The following is a 23230-nucleotide window of genomic DNA, read 5'->3' on the forward strand; positions in this document are numbered from 1 at the left end:
TACTTGGAGGAGACTCAGGGCATGTATCATTAAGCTTGCACAGTAAAAATACAGGAAATGGAGAAATTGTGCTCCCAACAGCAATGCTAGGTTAGTTTCATAATTTCCTTGCCATAATGCAGAAAGAGGTATTTATTGATTATATATTGATGGAGCTAACCACCTTAACCTTAAATGTATTTTAAAGGTTATGTATTTGCAAGTTTAAAGTAGTGAAGGTATAAATAACCAACTTAAGTTTTGTTGTTAGAGGCCTGACTTCCTGCTCAGTTCCCTAGAATTGAGTTGTCTCTTGTCCATAGGACCATCGACTCTCTGTACAAGGAGCTAGCAGAACGAGGATTACTAATAAAAGCCAAGACAGTGAATCTCTCCGATTATGTTGGTAAAGTATGCATTTAACAGCACATGAGATGTTTAATATAACCAAACCTGCAGCCAGATAGTGTTCACAAACCCATACTTCCATCAAAAATGAGACACAGAATACCTGTACTTGCAGAACTTTCCATCTGGACTGCTAAAGCCACGTGTACAAGATCTGGTAAGGGTGCTTGGTACCTTTACTTTCTCCTATTGAAGCAGAGCCTTTACATGGAACAAAAGTCTTGCAGATTCCACAGGGTTTTGACACCATCTTCATCAGCATTTAGTGATGCAAAGTCACAGCAATCCACAGGATGGCAAAAGAAACCCCCAACCATGACTGTTTCTAAGACCACTGTTATTTGAACTTGCAGATGTCCAGAACCTACACAACCACTGGCTATTGATACCATATGTAACAGAGCCAGAAAAGCACGAGTCTTTCATGTCATCTCTAAATGTCATGATTCTATAAACTCTTAAAAGCAACATTTATTGGCTGTAGGGACTTACCCACTCTAGGAAGGCTAAATTAGCTAGTATCCCATTCATTTTATGCTCATTAAAGAGCAGTAAAGTACACTAATGGAAGCTTTTCATTATTACTTAATTCACCCAACCGTTACCATCTGTTCTTCTCAAGGTTGCTTCTGACCAGACATTCCCAGCCACAGATACTTGGAAAGTCTGTCTTTGCCCGTGGATAATAATTAGCAGCTGGTAACCATTTCAGAGCCTTGTAACACTAAATGTTGGATATCTTTTCAAAAAGGACACAGCCCTGAATATGTCCAACTTAAAGAGGTTGAGAGGTCTTTGCACCTCCTTCCCGCGACCCTCAAGTTTGAGGTCTGGCTCCACCACAGCATAGCACAACACTGAAGTTGCTCCAAGGTCCATTATTTTCTTCTCAGCAGAAGAAAATACTCAGCAGAGAAATGCAGAGAATAGCAATGCCCACGTGGTTACCTACCCCTCACACCAATGCCAACCCATCCAGAGCAGGTGGCAAGAAAGCAGCCCAGCCTGTCAAAGCCAGCTCTTCCCCACCCTGATCTCAGTCACGCTTCCTGAGTTGCCAGAAGATAGAGAAGGAATTCAGAGTTGGCTTAGAATCTAAACCCAGCTTTTTTCCAAATTAATACCAAGCCAAGATCCTCCCTTTAAAATTCCAAGGACACAGAGCTTGCAGAATAACAGCTTCTTGTCTGGTCCACTCTTACAAGGCTGAAGCCCATGGAAGGTCACTAACTCAGTTCCCAGGGAAAGGACAAAGGGTGGAATTGCACTGTGCAGCAAGCAAAGGCACAGAAATGCCCCTCTGACAAACTGACTTCACTGATCACCAAGAACTAATTTTCTTGGTGACCTTATCTAAATTAGTCAGAGAATATCCACTATGATTTATGTTCAGTTGCAATTAAATCCTTTGATGCCTTCTAATTAAATCTCTGAAGATTAATTCCTACACTGTTCTTTTGATTTCTCCTTAAATAAAAGATAAAACCTGAAATGAATTTTATTCTCCAAATAGGAGGGGGCAGTTGCACCAAGTCTTGCCCATTCTTATGTCCCAAATTACAACTTCATCTCAACCATCACTAACTTACCTCTATTCCAGAGGTTTCTGCTTTCAAGTTCACCGGCAATATTTGCCACAGTTATGTGCAATTTTTGCTACATTTGCCCTGCACAGGTACTTTTCTTCCTATGACCCTTCCGTCCACTTATTTCTTTTTTAATTCATCTTGTATAAAGACTTCATCAGCACAATGTGATTATGGCTCTTTAACAAGGTCTGAGGCAAGGCTGGTTCACTCTGCTTGTCTGTGCATTTTAGTTTTCTTGGCTCTGAGGGAGAGGGGAAATGTTTAAACAGAAAAGGTGAACAGCAAAAATCACCCAAATTAAATGAAACACGTGCCTAGCCTGCAGTGAGAAGTTGATAGAGGATGCTGTCAAGGGAAAGGCTTGTTAAAATGTTTTCTCCTCTCTTTTGAAATCCTTTTGAAAGAGCATGGTTCACTGGGATTCCAGACCTGCAAAATCCCAAATCTAGAAGTCTTTTGCCAGCAGTATGATTTATGGTGCTACTAATGATTCTTCTCCAAGAGTTATCTTTAAAGGTTATTCAAGACTTGGTGCACTGCTTAATACTTTCCACAAGCAGGGGAAAGTCCACACAGCACGCTTAAACTTTTCCTTTGCAGTTCACCTTTCACATTTTCTCATCCCACATTCAATGCCAGCATTGCCCTGTTTGCATCCCTGTCCCTTGACAGTACTGGCTTTGCCCAGACTACATGAAATTTGGACTCTCTCCTAGCTTTTCATTCTTTGTAACAGCACAGCATCACACTGAAGCTGCTGCTTCCTCCCTGCAGGCGAGTACAGCTACCTGGGGACTGCGCTTCGCCAGGCAGATGTGGAGCCAATGCCCTCGCTCTCCGACGTCAGGCAGCTAATAGCACTGTATGGAATATTGCCATTAGGTAAGAACACAGCAAAAATTACTAGAGGGCAGAATACAACAGCTTTGCTTGCCTCCGTAACATGCGTTTTTACTGGCTTTGGCAGCACTTGATTAATCGTAATCTAAAGCATTTTGCAGTATAATTGTTTTTCAATTAAGCATCCTGAGCGAGGACCGTATCATTTTAATAGTGCATAAACGAGCTTGCACATGCTATTGTCAGGTCTTGCATGGCCATGCCATCTCTGCTTGCATGTTAACAGTTTGTGAATGACAGCACATAAAGGAAATCACTTGGGAAAAATAATAGCTAAAACAAGCTCCGTTGATCAAAATTAATCAAGTTAAGGGGAGGGCTAAGGTTGCAATTTACCTTTCACAGGCTGGCTAATGTTACTCAGTACTAAACAATGCAGTCAGTTAAGGAACTAGCCTGGATACTTTTTGCACATTTAAAAGAGCACTTCTAAATGTCCTTGCAGTTTGCAATACCAGACCCAACTGCTTTCTAACCAGGTCCTGCTGAATGAGGTTCTTTGCATACTATATAAAACCTATGCTTTTTTTTTTTTTTTTTTTTCCTCACCTGGAAATGACATTAAGCCAATGTCAAGGGCTTTGATGTTGCTTTGCTGGCATACTTTTTCATTCACAGTTGGGGGAAGATTTTAACCAGGCAGATCCTTCCCCTCCTGTGCCATTGCTCATCACCTCTGTAGGGTGATTTCCTTACAAATGGGGCAAAGAACCTAAAACCTCTGTATTTCCCACCCCTTCACACACCTGCAAAGAAGAGCGCTTGAGCTCCCCTGCATAGCCACACTCTGCAGCTCGGCAGACTCCACAGGCCCAGCACAGTGGGGTCCAAGCCCCTGCCTGCTCACCAGTGCTGCACTGGGGTTTCACACAGGGAGACTCCCCTCAAAGAGCTCCCTCAGCCCCCCTGCTCCATCCGAGGAGGCAGTTTCACCACCCTCAGAGCAGCAGCACCCCAAGGCAAGTGGAGGTGGTTTCTTCACACTCAAACTCCTCTCAGCTGGTCTCAGGCAAGCCCTGGGGAGCTCACTACAAGTTTAACCACAGCCAGCAAAGCGCTCAGCAGTTATCCCTGCCTGCCCCGACCACAGTGTGCTATTTCATATATCAGATAAATCCTCCAAGGTTATGTTTTAACACCATCTAATCTACTGAAATCAAGCCCCAAGACACCCCCAAAGGAAGAAGGAAAGAGCCCATAAATTTTCTACCATTTATGAAATTTGGCAAAAGAAAAGGGAGAAGAGACCCTGGACTAGTTAAACAAACAGAGTGTATTTGCAAGAGCAGTTTGAAAAATGCCTTTGAGTAAAAGAAATACTGTCTGAGCCAAAAAAGTCCCAGAAATGGTTTCACCTTTTGGGTGATGTGCTGTGGTTGACATTTTACCTAATTGATCTCAGAACTAGTTAATCTTTATATAATTGCATATGTGTAAAAGTAAAAGTTTTCCTCAAAATATTCACCTGATGGCAGGGAAAGTTCCAGCTTGAAAGGCAGGGAGGAAATTATAAGCAGCTGAAGGGAGAAATAATAGTGGAAGGTATACTTCATTTTTAACCACAGAGGAGTCTGCTGTTCCCCTCATAATAAATCTACATGTAATAGTAATGGATTGGTATGAAACAACCAAATATTAATAAAGTCTGGGTGGCTGACAACTTCACTGTATCCTGCACAGTGCTGAAATAACGGCATTCATCTTAGGACGCAGTCCCTTGCCATTTATCTGGAACATTAAACTATTAGGACACAGATAGGCGGCTTGATTGGAATTGTTTTTCACCATCTTTGTTACCCAGCTCTTTTAGTCCACCCACACTTTTCTTTACCTGCAGAGCTATTAAGAGTGAGAATTTCTTCTACCCTTTATGTAGGCAGGGAGCTTCTACAAGATAGGTGATAGATTCCCTCAACAGGCATCACCACTTGGGCCCCTTTTCCCCACTGTTCCCATAACCTGACAGGCACTGGTCTAAACCCAACAGAAACAGATACACACACAGCTCTTCCAATATGACTTTGAAACAACCACCATGCCCAGAGATGTTTTAAGCAGAAAGACAGTGATTTTCCTGAACCATTGGTAGATGTGGATCAAGTATTTGACACTTGCTGCCACTTCCATGTCTGCAATTTTCCTTTGCCAAGGCTTTACTAACACTGCTGTAAAATACCTGATTCATATAGTGACAGAGCCACAGGGAAGGCACATTTATCACCATCTACCACCTAAATCTCTCACGAGCTCTATTTTCACAGCCCAGGCTTTTCTACTAGCCTTTCCAAGGCAGAGCAGGCAGATGTCTTACAGCCCTAAAGGGATTAACCCAGAGCAGCCAGAGAAGTACTGAGCAGTCATCACTGCTGACAGAGCAAGAGGAGCATTGCAACCCTGGCATTTGCATTCCCTCAACCTGGCAGAGCAAAAAGTACAGAACAGGATCCCTCCCTTCCCCAGCATGGATGTGTCACAGCTGCACTACATCATGCCACTGCCATGTAGTATTTGCTCCTCAGCAGTGAGCTGAAACCACACATGCCCGGGGCTGGGGGAGAGCTATCAGCAGCTCCAGGGGGAGCTGGCTGCTCCAGGATTTTGGAGGAGAGCTAGGGACAAGTGATCACAATCTCCCATGCTCACGGGACAGTAGGAAGATCCTTAAAAGGGAAAACTACCCAAGAAAGCAAGGAGCAGACACTATTTGTGTCTCTGAAGAGGAAGAAGCTGGAAAGTGTCATTTTGAATGGCAGTAGGAAGGAATGCTGCTCACCTATTGAACAGGAGGAGTCTCATATCCTTGTCCAACTGTAGAAAATGAGGACGTACTCTGATAAGGAGTGCAGATCTTCAAGCCCAAGGCATAGCTCCATCTATACATCTGCATGGCAACTGACAGGGAGCTGGCTACCATTACTGTGCAACTGAAGACACTTGTCTCCTGTGTCAACACCAGGCTTGTCTCCACATAAGCCACATGTATCAGTACCTCAAACTTATTTTACTGATGAAGTTTAGTTTCTAAGCCAAGCAGGGTTTGAGTTAAAGTTTGCCCATTTCAGAGCCTGTTTCAAATAAGTTTAGGAGGGTCAGGTTTTACTACCAACAGGGACCTTAGTTCAAGTCTTCTTTGACCACAACTGCAGCTGTGCAGGAGTGAACGCCAGAGCACTTGTGCCACATTAACAAAGCAATGAGTTCACATTATGAAATATTTACCATGAGGGAAAAGGGAAGAATCATTCCACTACCTTTATAGCATACTTAAACCAAAGCAGTAACAGTGCCATATGACTTTTTACAGGTTCCCAAGCAGTCCATGAGAAGGCTCCTTTGGTGAAAGCCATGTTACTGGCCGGCCCTGCTGGTGTTGGAAAGAAAATGCTTGTCCATGCCATTTGTACAGAAACTGGAGCCAACCTCTTCAACTTATCAGCTTCCAACATTGCTGGGAAATACCCAGGTAGCAGCGGCCTGCAAATGATGCTGCACCTGGTGTACAAGGTACTGTGCTTCTCTACAAGGTTGGTTCACTGTATTAATGTCTTTTTTTCTAGAGAAGAAATGGAGAACTGTGTTGTGCTTCATGGACTCTAGTTTCTGCAGGTACAATAGTCACCCTACAAGAGAAAGCTACCCAAGGTCAGAAGCGCTAACCAAAGTTTGGGATTCTCTTCATTCTTTCAAATGCCTTTAAAATCACTTGCTGGCAGCCAGCATATGTGCCACTGAAGAGGATTTAACACTCCTTGGAATCATTTGCAGTAACAATATTTTTTTACATTGTTTGGGCAAGTTTTATGTTTCCTTATATATGAAAAACATCACAGAAAGAAGATTTTTTTTCTGTTTTTGTGTGGACTTCAGTCAGGAATGCTTGTCATAAAGCGCTTAATCAAATACTAGACTCATGGTGGTCAGAAATTTCCTCTCTGGGACTGTTGCTGTGAAACAGCTCTCCTCTATATTGGCCCAATTACCCAAAGTTTTCAGAAGAAGGAATCCTAGTTTAGGGTTACATTAGTTAAAAAAAATAAAAAAAAAATAAAATAAAAAAAAAATAAAAAAAAATAATAAAAAAAAAAAGTAGGAAAAGTCTGGAAACAAAGGCATATGAACTGTGAGCAACATATACCAAATCCTCATCAGAGGAAAAAGGCCCCGGCAGGATTTCTTCTACATTTTAAGTTCTCAGTGTTTCTGCTAAGAAAGGAAGCTTTAAACATTTCCAGAAGAAATACTCTTAAAGACAAGAGGTGCACATACTGTAAAAAAACTACTACGATACTACTTCAGTGCTAGAAGCCTAGAAAAAAAGCTGAATTCAAACTGGCTTTCCTCGGTAGTTATCAGATGCATTTTAAATGCAGTATTGTAATAAGTTGTGGCAGGTGTCTATTCCCAGAAAACTGATTTCACAGAAGCAATTTAAGAACCACATTTGCTGGTCTGGACAGGAAAGGCTATGATGCTGTGATCATGCTCCTTTGATGCTACAACACTAACATTGCATCTAGCACCCATCATAAGCTAGTGTCAGGCTGATCTAATATTCTTCTCTCCATTCTACTCCTTTTATCCTTCTCTTTCTCTGCCCTTACCTGTAAAAAACACAACACGTGGCCACAGGCACACACATCCCATCATATAGTCTCTGCTAAAGCACAAGGTCTAAGAGATGGTCAGCCTTTTTTTACTCCTAAAGGTACTAGCTGAAGATATTAAGGTTTTTTTAATATACATGTATAAAACCCTCATATTTTCCATATTACTGAAGTAAAATAATTTTTGAAGCATCATCCGCTGCATACTGAAACTTGATGGGCAGCAATCTGAACTTGCTTCTCAGTTGTCACTTTTACAAAGTAGATACTTCGGAGAACTTAAGTGGGTGACCAGCATGGAAGTTGCTCGTGGTCACACAGATCAAGGGCTGTCCAGAACGATGCTTATTAGCAGGTGACTACTGCACCTGGAACAGCAGTGCCCCTGCAACAGCTAGCAAGAGCACCAGTGTAAGTGTCCCCTCACACCAAGCAGCGCTGTCAATGTCCCTTACTTTCCTGATGGGCTGCAGCATCTATTAGTCCCTGGCATCCACAAGAGAAACATTTCCACCAATGGAATGGTGGCCATTGCTCATAGAAAGCCAAACACCGATGCTTCTAGCAAAAAGGTTTTTTTTCATCATGGTGAATAAGGAGTCTGGCATAAAAATAAATAATTTTAAGATGGATTTATGTACAGCCTATGAGCTATGAAAAATAGCAGTATCCTTATATTTACAGCTCTGAATCTACCATATGACACATTGCAGTACACCTTGTTAAATGCCTTAACAAGGGATTACTGAAAGATTCATCAGGTCTCCATAACTAGACAGATTTGGTCATGCCTTTTTACAAACAGCAACTGTGACTATTGTCAGGCAAACTCTGCTCCTCAAAAGTATCTGACACAGAATTAGTCAAGCAGAGTAAAGAACTTGCTCTTACAGTTCTAAGTGAATGACAGGAAACACTGCAGTGGTTTTTCATGTTACGAGATTGGCACAGCCATGGTTAAGCATCATGAATGACTAAAATATGAACAAATAACTAAATATGAATTAACGGTACTCTGATGAGGTAACCTAGAGCTTATGCCTGCAAGCAACAGTTTCTGCAGCTAAATCAAACTCTGCAGAACATAAAATGACTATTAGGAAGCTTTCTGTCCATAATAGTATTGTCTGCTGGCAATGGTTTCATGGGAGACACCCTAAAAAACAAGCAAATAGCATTGGAAAAAATGAATCTTTAATTTGTTTCAGATGCAAGAGCACAATTTTTTTTCCCCCTCCCTTTTTTCTGGGAGGAGATTTGTGAGGCATACCAGCCTTGATCCAAAGAGCCTTGTGTGTTACTCAAAGGAGGCACTTTAAATGTCATGCAGAGGAAATGACTTCTCTTACAGAACAGGAAAACACCAGCATTTCAATCTGCCTATTCAAAGGAAATGTAAGGAAGATTAATATTCAATAAAAGAAATCTTGAAAGAAGCTATGAACACCAAGCCCAAGCACTCGTGTTCTCCATAAAAGACACAGCAAAGGCAGGCAGCCAGGTCTGCTGTGTTTCAGAGTAAAAAGGGAGGATCTGTCTCTAATATAGAAGTGCTTCCCAGCCATCCCCAAAACAAATCTCATCCTTCGAGTATGAACCAGAACGTGCTGGAATATTTCAGCTAAACCACATTTCCCATGCATGGAGCCAGCTCCAACTCCATGGAGCTCTCTGCCAGCTCGTGCCAACCAAGGGCTTGGTCCTCCCTTATGCTCATCCACACACAAATCCTGCTGCAGCCATCTACGGCTGCTGCAAACGCTGCAGAGAGGGGTGGGTGGATGCAGATCATTCCAAAGGCACAACTTCAAGGCAATAAAAGTGACAAGCTTGGGCCCTGCCTTCATACCATAAGGCAGCCATCAGGTTAATCACTAGCAGATCACAAGCCCTCCACGGCCCTTCACCAGGACCACAGCAGCACACAGAAAGCACATTGTACAAAAAGCCACACATGGGAAAAGGTTATTAGTCCAGCACTGACCAGGCTAAAAGGTTGAGGAAGAGGTGGCAAAGCGGAAATACCAGCACAGAAGAGCCGTGGATGGAGCAGCAGCTCAGGGCACACAGTGCAGCCCTGTTTACCAAGCTAGGAGCCTGAGAGCAGCAAGCTGCCAGAGGAGCATTTCAAACAGCATCCTTTTGAGCAACATGTTATGAGGCTGCTTGTGCTGTTTCTCAACTCGGAGGGGAGAAAGGCCTCATACTAGACAAGTACAATTGAGTACATTTAGGATTAAATGATGCACACCTGGCATTTAGAGGCATGATAATTTTGAAGTCTGTCACCAATACTTCTTTCATAAAATGAGGCTGGTATTTGTAATCACTGTTGTATTGTTCCTTCAGATAGGTCATTTCTCTGACAGCCTGAAGAACCAGGTGCAGTTTACTCTGTCACTTTGACAGAAACCTCAATGTATTTAACATTTGAGTGCCACAGAAAGCTTCCATTACAACTGAAATTTGGGAACAGTATAATCAGTCTTTCTTCTAGTCATGCCAGAACAATATTTTTCTCACAGTGCAATACAAACTGCTGGAGAGTCTGCTAGAAGGCCTGTGAAGTGATGACTATCACCATTGCTCAAACATACAGTATTCATTCAATGACAGAGAAGCTTTACATTGTGCTGCTCTGATGTCAAATGGCATGCATTCTGTTGGAAAATATTATTTAAAGTTATTTTCTCTCCAGCAAACCAGAATAGTTTGGCATTATCCCTGTAGCAGAGTAATATTTGCTGGTGAGGCTCCCACTGTTAAGGTCCAGTCAGCAGTTTCAGCTCATTGCTGCCTTTGCTGCCTTGGAATAGCCTAGTGAAGATGAGCTACAGGGGAATGAGCAGCTTTCAGTGACAAATTGAGCTTCAAGAGATCTTAGTTCAGATCCTTTCAAGAAAATTTCATCTTAACCTTCAAGCCTGGAGAAGTAATGTGCGCATCCACTGCAAAAAATCAGGTTTATGTATTTTGCAGCATCCTTACCTGTTCAACTGTGGCATTCAGGTTTGAAACATTTAACCCTAGCTGGAGCAAGCACATGCGTATGGCTCTGTCTTTGATGAATGTTAATCAAAACAGAAAAACACTTTTCTGTTAAGGTTTTGTCTTATTAGCAAAATGTCAGTGTCCAGAAAGGATTTCTGGCAAAGGCAGCTGCTAACTTGGTGCAGTATTAGAAGGGTTAAGGAGCCATCTGCTGGCAACTCTAACAAATTGTTGAATGCAGCAAAGCTAATAAAATTTCAATTACAAATTAATTATGTACAGTGCATTTAATTATCCATGGATTCAAACTGTCCGTGGATAATTCAAATGAAGCCCTTTCACAGGGATATACAGTCTACTACGTATCTGCCAACAATTTAAATTAGATGCCAATGGATTCTAGGTGTCTGAGCTGTCTTTCAAAAGACAGCCCAAATACAGCGTGCTGGACCCACTTATATGGTGTGCATCATACTGCCAGAGAAACACACGGGCCACTTTATCTGTTCAGGTCGTGTTGCCTGAAAATAGAAAGCGCAGGAAAGTACCATTTAAATGTGAAGTGAGCTCATCCTTTGTATTTCTACTTCATTAGCAGGAAAATAAGGGTTGGGGGAAGAATACAGGTGTGAATAAAGCAAGCATCTGTAAGAGCTGAAATTAAACGATACTCCAGATAAAGACTTAAGGGTCTCCTGCCAACAAGTCTCTCCAGCCCAGGACTTTCATTGTTCCCTGGTGTCACGTTTCCACGTTCCACCAGACACAGGCACAGAGAAGATACTGCAGACCAGCTACATCAGTCCTAGGCTTCGTACAACCAAATTACCTCACAAGGCAAAAAATACCAGAAGGATGTTGTTCTCTTTAGAACACAGAGCACCTCTCTGCATTAACATTAGCAGTCAGCACAGACAGTAACATGACCCGTGTCAGCATCTGAGAAGCTAACAGGAGTGACAAAAGCAAAAGAAAGCCCCACAGTAACAGCAGACCTTGCTCAGTCTGAACTGTCAGGGGTGGTCTGCATATCCATACAGTCTATAGGCAAACTTGAGTAGACAGAGTGCCACTAACCCAAGACTCAGATAGAGAGATCCTCTGTTTCAAGGGCAGCAGTTCCCCACTGCCCCATCTCTTTCCTCATGTCCTTTTCCAAGCATGGCACAGGAGTGAAAATTGGTTGTTACCTTATACTTCAGAAGGCAGAGAGCATTATTAGACACATCAGAAAGCACCAGGTGACAACCCTTCGTTACATGTGCTGAGTTAAGTTCCATACACCAGAGGAGATGCCATGTGTGAAATGCAAATACGGCTCTTTAAGAAGCTGTAGATTTCTTCTAGCAACCTAAAACACTACAGCCTACAACATCCTTAACAAGTCTTAATTGTACAGTGCTGATGGACCCACACCTCTGCTATATAACTACTCCATTCTCCTCCTCCACCTGTCTCTAAACCTGCTTATCAGCCATGAACTGATTGAATTCACCTGCACGTGCAGCCCTGTAGGAATGACTTGCATTTTCTGCAGGTGGCTGAGCCCTGAGATAACAGGATGCTGAGCAGGGAAACCCTGAGACTCAGCCTGCTGCCCCGCTCAGTTGGTGTGGAAGGCAGAGCTTTCTTAAATGTACCTTCTGGAGTGCATACAAAATATATCTACAAAAACCAGACCCTGAATACAAAGCATCTGGCCTTAAAATATTATTGCTGTACAATTTTTGTCTCATTCCAGACCAATTATCCACTCCATTGCTAGACTGATATTTTCTCTTCATTAAACATGCAAGTAAACATAACTACCTTTTGTCTATATATCCATTTTGGTAGCATTTTCATTCCATCTTTCATGACATTCTGTGCATTTTCTTAATCCTCCTTATTAACAGTAAGCTTCCAAGTTCCTGCCCTCCAATGGAAAAAATGCATTTCCTTCAACAGAATAGTTCTGGACTTGGAGATACTTCCATAAACTTAAACTGTAAAACTTGCAAGAAATGGTCATTACTCAATCCTCCTTGTACTGGCTGTCACTCACACCTCATGTTTACCATGTATACAATCTGTCAATACTGTAAGCTTCCTTCCTGAAAACAGCAGCTTCAACCAGAGACACAAGGGGGAAAAAAAAGAGGCCAGAAGTCACTGTCACTCCCCGAGCCATCACTCCAGCTGCTGAGCAAAGCAGCACAGCTATGAGAGCTACTGGAAAGTGATTAAAATTTGGCAGCAAATTGTCGAAACCACTGGCGTTTCTATAGCAATCGGGAGAGTGCACGATGTGGAGAAGCCTGTAGCGTTGCTGCCATCCTGCTGTGAACCTGAGGAATAGTGCCTCGACCGTGAGCAGGAAAGTCCAGTTGTATAGACCCCCCCCCCTCCCCACCTTCATTCTGGAGCTAATTCAAAATGAATAGGAAACCTGCGCTATTCTGTTAACCAGAACATTGAGCATAAACCTATTTTGCTTCAAGATTTTGCTGTAATTGCTCATGCAGTAGCCCTGCCTTGCACATGTGTTCTGACCTTAAAGCTAGAGTGGGCTTCTTATGGACATCCAGTCCCAAATTGCCAGGGGTCTGTCTTTCGCCATGAGACTCTATGACCAGGCTTCCTTTTGCAGAATTGCAGCTGAATTGGAGTTGGGAATTGATATAAACATGGAAATCAAAATAATCCAATTTGGATTTGGTTCCTAATGTTAGATTCCCTAATAGAAGTGGTTTGATTTGCCTAAGACTACTGAGCAGAGCCAGTGTTATCCATGAATGCTGAGCATTTCTGGAAAAAATAAACCAAGCTAGTTTTAGCTGCTGAAATATAGATTCAAAAGCTTAATTATGGTAATAATAGGTATGAAATCATAGCCATTTTAATCAGTCCTCCTGTATTCTCTCCTAGGTGGCAAAACAGCTGCAGCCTTCAGTGGTATGGATTGGAGATGCAGAAAAAACGTTTTATAAAAAAGTGCCAAAGGCTGAAAAAGAGGTGAGTTGCTCCTTTTTTTTTCCCCTGCATTAGAACAGACACAAAGGAGCAGGTGTATTTCTTAGTTTAGCACATACCAGTATGACCAGCCTGCCAAAGCTTGCTTGATAATAGCTTGTCTCACTAACTTTTGAGAGTCTTGTGACCTCTTGGGGCTCTTAAGAAGTCACATTTCTCTTACACACTTACCTCGCTTTATTTAAAAATAGCCCAGTGACTGCTCATCAGCACACTGAAAAGTAGGAGAGAATAATGGAGAATTTCAAAATAGGAGACAAGAAACCAAAAGTTAAGATGAGCTTAAATTGTTCAGCTCTATTAATTTGAGAAATTGGATGGAGCCAAAGCAAACAATGAAGTAACAAAGATAAATTTCCACTGAGAAAACAAAGCGTATATTAAATGTTATGTTTACAAATTATTTTCTTTAGATACTCAGGAGTCCTGTTTGTATTTCTTCAGTCCCTTTGGGTCCTTTGCATATTGCCCACTAGAAAGAATTAAAACACTACCCAATAGGCACAGCACAACTACACCACTGCAGAGAGCATCTCACTTGAAACCGTGATTAGGTTCATGCTGAGAAAACACCTTTTCTCTAGAGCTCCGTGTGAAAAATAAACCTTTGCCATTAAGCCTGGTATTTAGACTGGGACTTCCCTATGCCTGGTGGTGGTTTTTTTGGAAGAAAATGCCATCGCCTTGGATTAGACTGGCATTTCTTGGAGGGTTGAGGTGGGTGTGCAGTGATTGATGCTCTCTAGCGGTGCACACACCGCAAGCCCACGGTTTTCCTGGACTCCAACCCTGGCTGCAGCAACCACCAGGGAGAAAATAAAATAGGAGCTAGAGTCAAAAATAGCCTGGGGTGATTGTGGTCTTTGTCCATTTGCTTTGACAGGCACTGGCAAAGTATAACAGCCCCATTCCATCCTCAAAATCCATAAGGAACCTGTACCTCTGCTATTGCATCCCTAGACTCACAGCGCTAAGCTTGAAATCATTTATGTCATATAGCTCAACATAGACAATGTTCAGAGCCATATAACATGAAATGAGAAGGGCAGCAATTATAAATGCAACATAGGGACCCTTCATTAGGAACACTCCAAGAAGGTAGGTGCAGCCCTCAGGAGAAGCCCAAGGAAATGAAAGTCACCTCACTTATTCCAGGATGACATTTCTGGCAGCATCACCGAGGATTAGATATAAAGTCTTGAAAAGCCCACTAGAAAAACCATCTCTCCATTTCTCCCCCTAAAGGGCACCAAGCAGTCAAATATTAAATCTGTTATGGTAATCCAGTTGCTAAGCATGCTGTACAAGCAGTTCAGTCACTCACATTTTTAAACAAATATAGGTCACCTTCACAATTCACCCCATTTTTTCCTCCAGCTCAGATCCACATGACTGCTGAAATCCTAGCTTGCCTCTTCAACAGCTCCTCTTGCTACTGACATTTCTTTCAAAGTGGAGGGTGATATTATTAGCTTTCAGGACACATCCCTGAAATGTGTGCACTGTGGACACACATTTTCAAAAGCATAACAGGAGCTGCTGACACACAAATGCCAGTCTGGCTTAGTAGGCTTAACGAGGGAGCAGAGCATTTAGCTTCTCTGGTACCCATGCAGTCATTTAAAATTCAGAAATAAGATTCCTGCAAGCTGAGCAATGAGCGTTTCTTGTAACCAAATGTAGGATCAGTGGAAATCCATGGATATCATTTGTCACCAGAAAAATGGATGTTCCAAACACAGGGGATAAATTAGGACTTGTTTTTGAAATAGGAATCAAGCAGTATAAAAAAACCTCTGCATCTCCTGATAGAATACATTTTCCTAGCAGAAGACACACCTGCAGGTCTGGAAAACAACCTGCCTCAGCCTCACCTGGAGTAACTCTTAACCTTTATCAGTCTTTTTTGTTTGTTTTTTTAAAAAATGTGTCAAGACTGCTTTCCCCAGAAACCTAACATATTCTGATAATGCTGTCCTTTCTAGCAAAGCTTAATCTACAAGACATCTTGAAAAATATTTGTGCTTCCCTCCAGTACATAGAGGTGGGAAGCTCAACAGCTCTGAGCAGCAAGATGTATCCAAATCAGAAAGAGCAACTTAACATAGAAAGCTTCAAAACAAAATTAAAAAACACATTTCTGTCATTGCTGTGACTCAGCCCCCTTGACAGAGCAAAAGTGGCAGGGCTACTTACTGTTCCAAAGGCACATTTGAAGTAACAGCTTGTTTAATATAGTCTGGAGAAGTCAGGCTCATTACTAAAAACTACTTAAGGAGTCAGTGGCAAAGCTTGAATAAGAACTTGGGAGCTTGCGATTTGAAATCTCATTTCCAGACAGCAAAGTAGCCCATGCTTTCTAGGGGTAGACAGTGAAACCTCCTTTCTGTAGGAGAGAAAAAGCCAAAATTTCTCCTTTCCTCAGGGTAAGCCTGTGCGTACAGAGCACAGCGCACAGGGATCCCACTCTCCTAGGAGCAACAGGTACACAAGATCAGGGAAGGCATGAAAAACAGCAGCTGGCATCCAAGAGCAAGCATGAGTGGGATGTTTTGTCCTGGCAAGTAACATGCCCATGTTCTGAAGAAGGAACTTGGCCTTGATACCAAGACATACTGAACTCTGTACTATCATAGTTAGGCAATTGGCCATCTTTAAGATGCTCAATATAACCTTGAAAATGGAAAGAATGAGAAGTCATACTATAAATAAGACCAAAACACCTAGAAAATAGCTAGGCTATTTTCTAGCCCAGGACTTTGAAGATTTTGAATCTTTGAAGATTTTTGATTTCCCAGGTGATCCTTCTTAGTAGCTTTCCCTGCAAAGAGCAGAGTTTTTCCTCCTTTCTGTCAATTGGCTGCTTCCACAGACAAGCAGCAAAAACTGGATCACAGAAACAGGACATGCCATGTAGATCCACAGGTGTGTATTATTACCTTGCAATTGAGGTACCTTTGCAGAACATAGTTCCTTCTTTTGGAGCATTAAGAAAGGCCTGCTTTGGCTTTCAAGCTAAAGTTTCTCAGGCAGCTGCCTTCTATACAGTAAAAATCACAAGGTTCACCTGGAGTAAGGTGTTCAAGCAAGCCTGGGTGGCTAGGATGTTTAATCTCAATCATTTCTGAAAGAGGTTTTCAAGTCATTAAACTCTTACAAATACCATACTCTATCCTAGCCCTATTATTCAGTTATGACTTGATTGGTAGAAACTTAGTACCACAGCAATCTGATTAACCCTCTAACCACTATACACCTGAGCATTATCAAGCATAGCCATCCAGTGACAGGCTTTGTATGATACTTCTGTAAATGCAATCTACAGTAAAGGGAGATGGTATATTATTGAAAAGAACCAGAGCCTGAGTTCAAAGAGCTCGAGTGTTCTGAGAATAGGGTCTCAGCAAGGAGAAGCCACAGCAAAAATCAGTGAAATATGTCTTCATATTCAAAATAGTTAGGAATTAGTAGATCATAAACACCAAGAGCTGCAAGAATTGCAGAAAAGGTTTCATACCCCAAAAATTTGTCTGATAAAATTCATCAAGTACAGAGTTTCAAGCAGTATTTTTCAAGCTCAAAACCAGGAATTCCTCGAGTCAGGACTTTTATTCCTGGCATTCAATATTGGGACCAGCATATAAAATACATACACTAGCTCTCAAACCTACAAATATATAGCAGAAATCAAGAGCTAGCCTGACTTTCAGAAGACACAGCCTTCCATTACTTAGGTTGAGCATCTAGTCCACTTGCACTAAAATGCACATCTGAAAAAGAGCTCAAATCCTCTTGTATATGGCATCAACTAAGAATTACTCATGTCTAGAGTTACTTCACCTCATTAGCTCTAAACTGTTAGCATTGATGATTCTTTCCTCTTTGTATTTACATGCTCTCAAGATTGATCCAAAACGACTGAAAAGAATTCTCCCCACATTCCTCAAGCTTTTGAAAGCAGAGGACAGAGTGTTGCTAGTGGGAACCACCAGACGTCCCTTTGATGCTGACCTCAGACCTTTCTGCAAAGTCTACCAAAAAATCATTCTGATTCCTAGGCCTGACTATGCTTCAAGATTTGGTAAGTATTTCAAGTCACCCTCCCCAGTCATTACTAGTGCTTAAGATCCAAGCTTATTTTGCAGTTGTGCTCAGAAGTGATTAACTCCATTCATACCCAAGCACATCTCCATTCCTTAACGTGAAGTTCATACTGATACAGGGTCCCCCAAAGATCAAAGTGGAAGTAGAGAGGAGTGTAATACTGTTCTGCAGCAACTAACATTTCTGGTGCTTAGTATACACTGAATTAGACCCAAATTATTTTTCACTGTATGACTAAGATTGTAGTACATATTTTCTATTTTAAATAATATTTTCTAAATAGAGAATCTCAATTTCCATTATGCATACCCAGTTTTCAAGTCCTAAACACCACATTTCAGGACTTTGCCATAAACTGAGCCATATCTGGAAGACTGACTTTTGTCACTATCAAATTCTCTGTTTGTACTCACAGATAGTAAAGAGCAACAGAAGCATCCAAGATTTTGCCTGTCTAGGCTATCAGATGTTTACAATGATATAGGCCCTGGCAAAGTCTGACAAATGTATTCAGTGACAGATATTATTTGACAGGCAAAGCATGTAAGGAGGACCATCCTTCCAGCCTTTCCATGACTGGAAAAACAACAAACATTGACATGCAAGTATGTCAAGATTTGAATCAACTTGAAGCCTGCAATAGCTATATACTAAGAAAATGCTCAAAGTTAAGTTTAATAACATGAACAATATACTAGGACAAAAATAGTTTGGCCAAGTTCTTCTGAGGTATCTCACAGAAGGCCTTATATTGCCAAAAGTATAAAAGATTTTTTCCCCAATATCATTTGATTAATGCTTGTCTGGGTACTAGGGAATCAGGATGCAATTACTTTCATATGCAAAAAGGTGGTTTAGGTCCAGTCTAAAGCTATATGTAGAAAAAGGGATTTTAAACTAATCTTATTGGCACTAAATATCTCCTGTCAGGACTCTAAACAGTGCAATAATTCTTCCAACATGAATATCCCTGTCCATCACCACATACAGGAAAGACTCCTTTTATGCCACCACTCTCAGTGGATGATGTGTCAAAAAACATTTTTCAATACTTCCAGTTCAGGGATCTCACAACACAATTGCATCTTGAGCAAAGCAGACATTATTGCTGTGTATTCACCTTAGTACAACACCAGGCAACTGTGAAGTCCAGTTTGGTACTGCCTTTCCAGGAGGCAGCCAAGGTATTGAGACGATGCATGTTCAGGCAAGCTCAAGACAGGTTTTGACTGCCTAGCACATTATAAATCTCTCCCACATCCAAAAATTTTCCTAGTGTAGATGGGAAATGGTCTCTGAGCAATCTAACATATGTTTCATGTTATGTTACAGCTCTGATAAATTGCTAGCAGATAAGAGACATGAGTAGGACCTAGAGGAAAGAGGTAATAGCAATTGAGTTTAGCTGTGTTCACTCCTGGGGATTGAACCACCACATTCTGGGATTTTTACCACTAATTTGCTTAAAAAAGAGCCAAAGGGACTTCAATTATTAGACCTCAAACTGCCCTAAAAAGTTAACTCTTGATATCTTAAAGCAGATTAAATTTGTAATTTTGGTTCTTTGACATTGTCATTCAAGACATTCAAGTGTCTAGCTTGTTCTTTAGCTCAGATTTCCCTGAAATATGATGGAAATGCTGTTCCAACACAGGCCACTCATCTGCTCACAACAACTCTCAGGGCCTGACACTCAGTTTGACAACTTAAGAAACGTTGTTGACAGAAAAGCTGTGAAACAACAAACATTTACAACCACAGTACCCAAGCTTTGTCTGTTCACTGCAGCCTTGTTTTGCTACACACCATTATGTTCCATTTGATGCCATATGGGAACAGCAAAGATGCAAGGAAAATTGCCAGTTCAGGAAACCGACTGTCTTATACTTTTTCCCTGCTATTAACTAGCCATCAGGGCAGTATTTCCTCTTATGCCTGACCCTTCTGCACCAGAAGCTGCAGCACACATGAGGCCCTGCAAAAATGTTCACTACTGTGCACATCCATTTCTTCTGCGAATCTGCAATTCAGCCAACAGTTACTGAGCTCAGTTACAAATCAAGTGGAAGATCCCAATTTGAGTGGAAAATGCAATACAGATTTGTCAACAGTTAGGGGTACAAGTCCCATATGTGCATTACCATCAATGGAAAGCTAAAGCAGACTCTTGTGTTTCATGCTCCTACATCTAGCAACATTAACTCCTACTCCCCACTTTTCTATAAAACATATGAGTGTTCAGACACAAGATCTGTAACTTTTTTAAATCTCTTTATTCAGTAACTCTTCCTCCCTTGCCCAAACATTGGGTTTTTCACGTAGGATACTAAAGGAAAGCACTGCAATACATCCTGACAGTTCTATTAAGCTTTTCTGAGGCAGAGCCTTTACAAATGGTAAAACAAAAATATTTGTTTGCTTTGGGGAGGAAAGTCCCAAATACTTCCCAAACAAAAATCCATTCAAAACAGAGCTCTGCACCTAAAAGAAACAATAAGATTCACTATTTATTTAACAAAGCATCAGACATCTATACCTAGCATTTGCAATATGTGTCTGTATAGCTTGAAGCCTTTGGGTTCCAAGCCAGAAATCATTAGTCCCCTTCAGTTCATGAGTAACCTGTGGTCAGGGTCAACAAAATAAAAATAGGTTGTTGATACTTAGCTCTGCACATCCATATGGGAAAAATTTGGACAAGTTTTCTCCATGCATTTCTCTTAGGCAAATTCAATATTCCATCCCACTTTTATTCACATCTACTCCACATTACATGCCCTTAATGACTTTCCAAAAATACTGGTAGCCAGCAGTGAATCACTAATAGTTTAAGAACAGATGTGCCTAAAGGCCCCTATGCTGCAAGTCTGTAGATGAAAAACAGCAAGTGAGATGTTTGAACCTTGGCTTTGCTCACTAATACCCTCTATTATCCCCTTTCCAATACCAAGACATTAAAACATCTCTCCTGCTTAATGCTTAATCCTTAATGCTTGTCTTTGGTTTTCTCTCCTTTCCTGGGTCTTGATGAACAGTCTTATGGAAACATATCATTCTGCAGAACGGAGGAGTCATCACCAAAACACTGAACATAAGCTGCCTAGCAAAGTTGTCTGATGGTTTCACCCAGGGAAACATCTTCCAGGCTGTGCAAACTGTCCTGAGCGAACGGCGCATGCTGCAGATGACCAAGAAGCCACTGAGGGCTGTTGAGTTCATGACTTCTCTGGCCAGGCAGGACCCCGTGTACAAAGAGGAAGAAGAAACATTTAAGGTGATGTTGAGATGCCAACTGCCTGCCTTTCATTGTCCCCCACATTGCTCTTGCCCAGACACATGTGACACATCACTCCCAGCTGGCCTAGACCTCAGTGGCCTCCATGCACACAGGTCAGTGATGTACACACCATGGCGAGTGCTGCCACATCTGCCTATATTGGCTCAGAAAGACTCCTGGGGCCTCCAAGAAGGTGTTTCAGATAGCTTATGAATAACCTTCCGTGATAAAGCGTTTGGGACTAAAGAAACTCAGTTTGGCATAAAACCTCACCCCATACCACATAGCCATAAAATCCTCACAGCAAAACCTAGGGCACTATATACACATCGAATACACATGGATCATTCTGCAAGCAGCTACCTTTTCCACATGAAACTCAGTAGTATAATTGTTCTTTCTTTCCATGGAGAGCGATTATTTTTATGCAGTAGTTAATTCTGCTTTCATTGTAGTGCTTTTGGCTTAGCCGTCAATGGAAAAAGTTTATCAGGCTTAGGTACAGGTCCACAATTTTTTTGCTATCCTGATTTCAGGATAGCTTAGGGACAGCTGAACTAGGGCTGCACCAGTTTGTTTGGATAGAGGCAGCACAGGTTGTCAACACTGACACTCCAGGAAGCCCACAGTGCTCAAGTGTGGCACTTCAAGGCTACCAGACACTAGTGCAGCCATCACCCCTGAGCAGGAGGGCAGCCTTGCTATGCACTAAGGAGAGCCAAAATTAGCCTGCACAAGGGCCCAAAATGGGGTAGGGATTTTATACTGAAGCAAACACCCTGAAAAAGCTTCTTCCTCTACCACCACCATCTTCCCCAAAGCTTCTACGCAAAAACAGTCAAATTCTCCTGGCTCGAAGGTTTCCTTTTTATTGAGCTCTCTGTTCACCCTCAGGCTTTGAATCCCCAACGCACTCCGGACAATAAACAGGATGCAGCTTCTTGCACCGTTGTCCAAGTCTTCCACCACTAACCTAATGATAGCACATACATTCCTCCCAGTCCCGCTGAATACTCTCCAATTTCCATTTAGAGCCATTTGGCTCACTCAGCACAGGCAGCATTTGTGATATTTGGCAAATTATTTTTCCTCAGGCTTCCTATCTAAACCAATATCTTCCCTCAGGGAACGGCTAATGGTTCGATGTTGCAACAAGACAAAACTCATATCATTCCCAGCTACAAGCAGTAATCCATTTTGTACTCTGAAACATGAGAGCTAGTATTTGGTGCAAGTTTAACTTGCAAATATTATTCTGCTCCTCACAAATGTGCCTTTTTTACAGCACCTAGTATGCAGACAGCACTTCATTCTGAACAGTGCTAAAATGATACTGTCCTCACTGTCCCACAGCAATCATTAGCATGCATTAATTACAGCCCTTAAGAAAGTATTCCCTTTTATCTATTTTAAACTTGTTTCCCTTAAATGTCATGGAAATGAGCTGCAGCACCTGTATTATGGGACATGAGAAGATTGTCAAAACGGCCTTTTGCATTAATTAACTCCAGTCTCCATCTCTTCTCATATGGAAGCCCTTCTCCTTATGCCTCTGATCATCATCATTATTGGACCTTTTCTGCTGCTTTGCTTTTCTCCTTTTTAAAGTGAAGTTGTCAAAACTAAGCAGGATTTGAAGTGAAGAGCAGCACCATGATGAGTCTTTGCTTCTTCTTCACTGGAAACATGAATCTCTCCATTTGACATTTTTATTCTGCCAGGGTTCCAAAATGACTATAAATAATGCAGAATTTGCAATAATGTGATTTCTTCCATTCAATTTACTCAAATTTCTGCCCCAATTATAGTCCCACTTCTTCAAATTTCTAAATTATTGCACCAGTGTGATTGATAAAAATCCTTAAATAGAAATAATGGCAGCCCTGGAGGGGCAAAGGGTGCTCCAGCAAGTGCCAGTTGTGACGGGTACAAAATACTTGAAAGGCAAGAAAAAAACTGTACCAAGGAGCTGCTGAGGACATTTCTCCAGCAAGGGGAGATTTTTAACTGTGGGGCCAGTCACTTATGGTCATATTGACACCCACAGTGGAGGTGCAAGCGGTTTAGTGACTGCCAGTCTCATGGTCAGAGGGTGACCAAGAGGAAAGATATTCCTTTCTGAGAGGCAGCCCATGGATGAACACAGTGAAGAGGGAGAAGAAAGGCATTTTATCAAACATGTCAGCACTCCACTGACATTGCAACCTCCAGTATAGGCAGGATACTTCAATAGAGGTTTCTTTACATACCCATGAGGGAAGACTAGTTCCTACACATTAATAATTCTAAAATACTACCCTCCCCGTTTCACATTATTTTAGCATGGTCTAGAGCTGCCTTGCATTATAACCCAGAAGCTTGGCAAG

At 41.7% G+C, this 23230-nt stretch overlaps 1 protein-coding gene across 1 annotated transcript in view; it reads left to right on the plus strand.

Annotated features, from left to right (window-relative positions):
- IQCA1 (IQ motif containing with AAA domain 1) overlaps nucleotides 1–23230 on the plus strand; it is a 99551-nt gene that overhangs the window by 75686 nt on the left and 635 nt on the right. Inside the window, exons 13-18 of the mRNA XM_026048520.1 lie at nucleotides 303–385; nucleotides 2751–2858; nucleotides 6181–6380; nucleotides 13379–13465; nucleotides 17387–17564; nucleotides 20623–20861. Of these exons, the coding sequence (XP_025904305.1) occupies nucleotides 303–385; nucleotides 2751–2858; nucleotides 6181–6380; nucleotides 13379–13465; nucleotides 17387–17564; nucleotides 20623–20861 (895 nt within the window). The remainder of the gene's footprint in view (nucleotides 1–302; nucleotides 386–2750; nucleotides 2859–6180; nucleotides 6381–13378; nucleotides 13466–17386; nucleotides 17565–20622; nucleotides 20862–23230) is intronic.

Source organism: Nothoprocta perdicaria, unplaced genomic scaffold, assembly GCF_003342845.1.
Source record: "Nothoprocta perdicaria isolate Ctin4 unplaced genomic scaffold, notPer1 scaffold_11, whole genome shotgun sequence".
Lineage (NCBI taxonomy): Eukaryota > Metazoa > Chordata > Aves > Tinamiformes > Tinamidae > Nothoprocta > Nothoprocta perdicaria.